Raw genomic sequence first — 1,262 nt, 5'->3', positions numbered from 1 at the left:
CGCGGGACGTGGGCCCCCCCCCCGGGCCCCCCCGCCGGGGGCAGCCGCACGTGCCGCGGCCACATCCTGCCCAGCAAGGTCCTGCGTGTCCTTCAGGACCTGCTGGTGGCAGCCATCGTACACTGCAGACACCATGGGCTCATCGCGCCAGGTAGGGGCGTGTCCGCTGGGGCGGCTGCGTGCGCAGGTGTGCTCTGGGGTGACCGAGCACGCGTGTGCATGTGTGTCCAACCGCTGTCCACGTGTGCGCATGGGTGCTGAGTGCCCTGTGTGTGGCTGTGAGCACGTGTGCAGGCGTGTGACCGTGGTGCCGCTGTGCACGTCCCGGGCATGCCAGTTGGGAGACGCCGTCTTGTGGCCCTTCCACGAAGCTCTGCGAGGACAGGGTGTGGCATTGGCCGGCTCCGCACAGCAGTCTGGGCAGACGCGTGTGGGATGTCCCTTTCTCCATGTCTGGAGGAGCCCTGCCAGTGTGTCGTTCTGCTGGCGGGCAAGGGTCCTGGCACGTCCCTGGTCAGCCTTTCACCAGGGGCTGCCTGGGTCCTGTGGAGCTGGGGGACCCCGAGTGATGAGGCTGTCCTCTGGGTCAGTGCGAGGACACTGGGTGTTCCGGCAGGACCGAAACAGGACGTCGTGCTTTTCTGGGAGAGGCTGGCCTGTGACCGTGGTGGCAGCACTTCCTCCCCAGGAAGTGCTGTGCGAGTCACCTCCCTGGTATTCATCTGACTCTCGCATCCGCCCAGACCAGCTGCTGGGAAGCGGCTCACCTTCCTGGGGCCAGGGGCCTGCTGGGGCTGCCCAGCCTGTGGGCCCACTAGCGGCAGCCCACCCTCGCCCCGGTGCTCCCTGTGGACTCTGGAAAGGGGTGCCTGGTCTGCGAACTGGACTGGGTCCTAGGCCTCTGCGTGGGTGGCCTCCCAGGATTCAGTGCCGGTGACACCTCTGTGTCATCAGGGCTGTGGCTCTTGGCCCTCCCTGCCAGCCCCTCCCTGCCCCAGCCCTGGCCATCTCGTCTGGTCACCTCTGACCCCTCTAATCACTGTGGGTGGGCAGCCTGATGGGACGTTCCTGTCCTCGGGCCTGGGCCCAGCTGGGAGACAGGCCAGCTGTAGCACCTCACAGTCCTGGTCGGGAATGCCCCCGGCCTGTGCCACTCCCGCCACTTACCTTAAAGGGGAAGCGCGGCCCCGGGCTGTCCCCACCCTGGGAACTGGGGAGACCAGCCCAGGCAGCAGAGGGTGTGGCTGGCCACCTTCCCAGCA

The 1,262-nt window shown here is 67.5% G+C and overlaps 1 protein-coding gene across 1 annotated transcript in view; it reads left to right on the top strand.

The window, feature by feature from the left end:
* MAB21L4 (mab-21 like 4) overlaps positions 1–1,262 on the top strand; it is an 8,891-nt gene that overhangs the window by 1,729 nt on the left and 5,900 nt on the right. Inside the window, exon 2 of the mRNA XM_027767001.1 lies at positions 40–187. Within this exon, the coding sequence (XP_027622802.1) occupies positions 40–187 (148 nt within the window). The remainder of the gene's footprint in view (positions 1–39; positions 188–1,262) is intronic.

Source organism: Tupaia chinensis, unplaced genomic scaffold (assembly GCF_000334495.1).
Source record: "Tupaia chinensis unplaced genomic scaffold, TupChi_1.0 Scaffold143823_1, whole genome shotgun sequence".
NCBI lineage: Eukaryota > Metazoa > Chordata > Mammalia > Scandentia > Tupaiidae > Tupaia > Tupaia belangeri.
The sequence above is the reverse complement of the archived record's forward strand: the minus strand, read 5'-3'. Positions and strand labels throughout refer to the sequence as shown.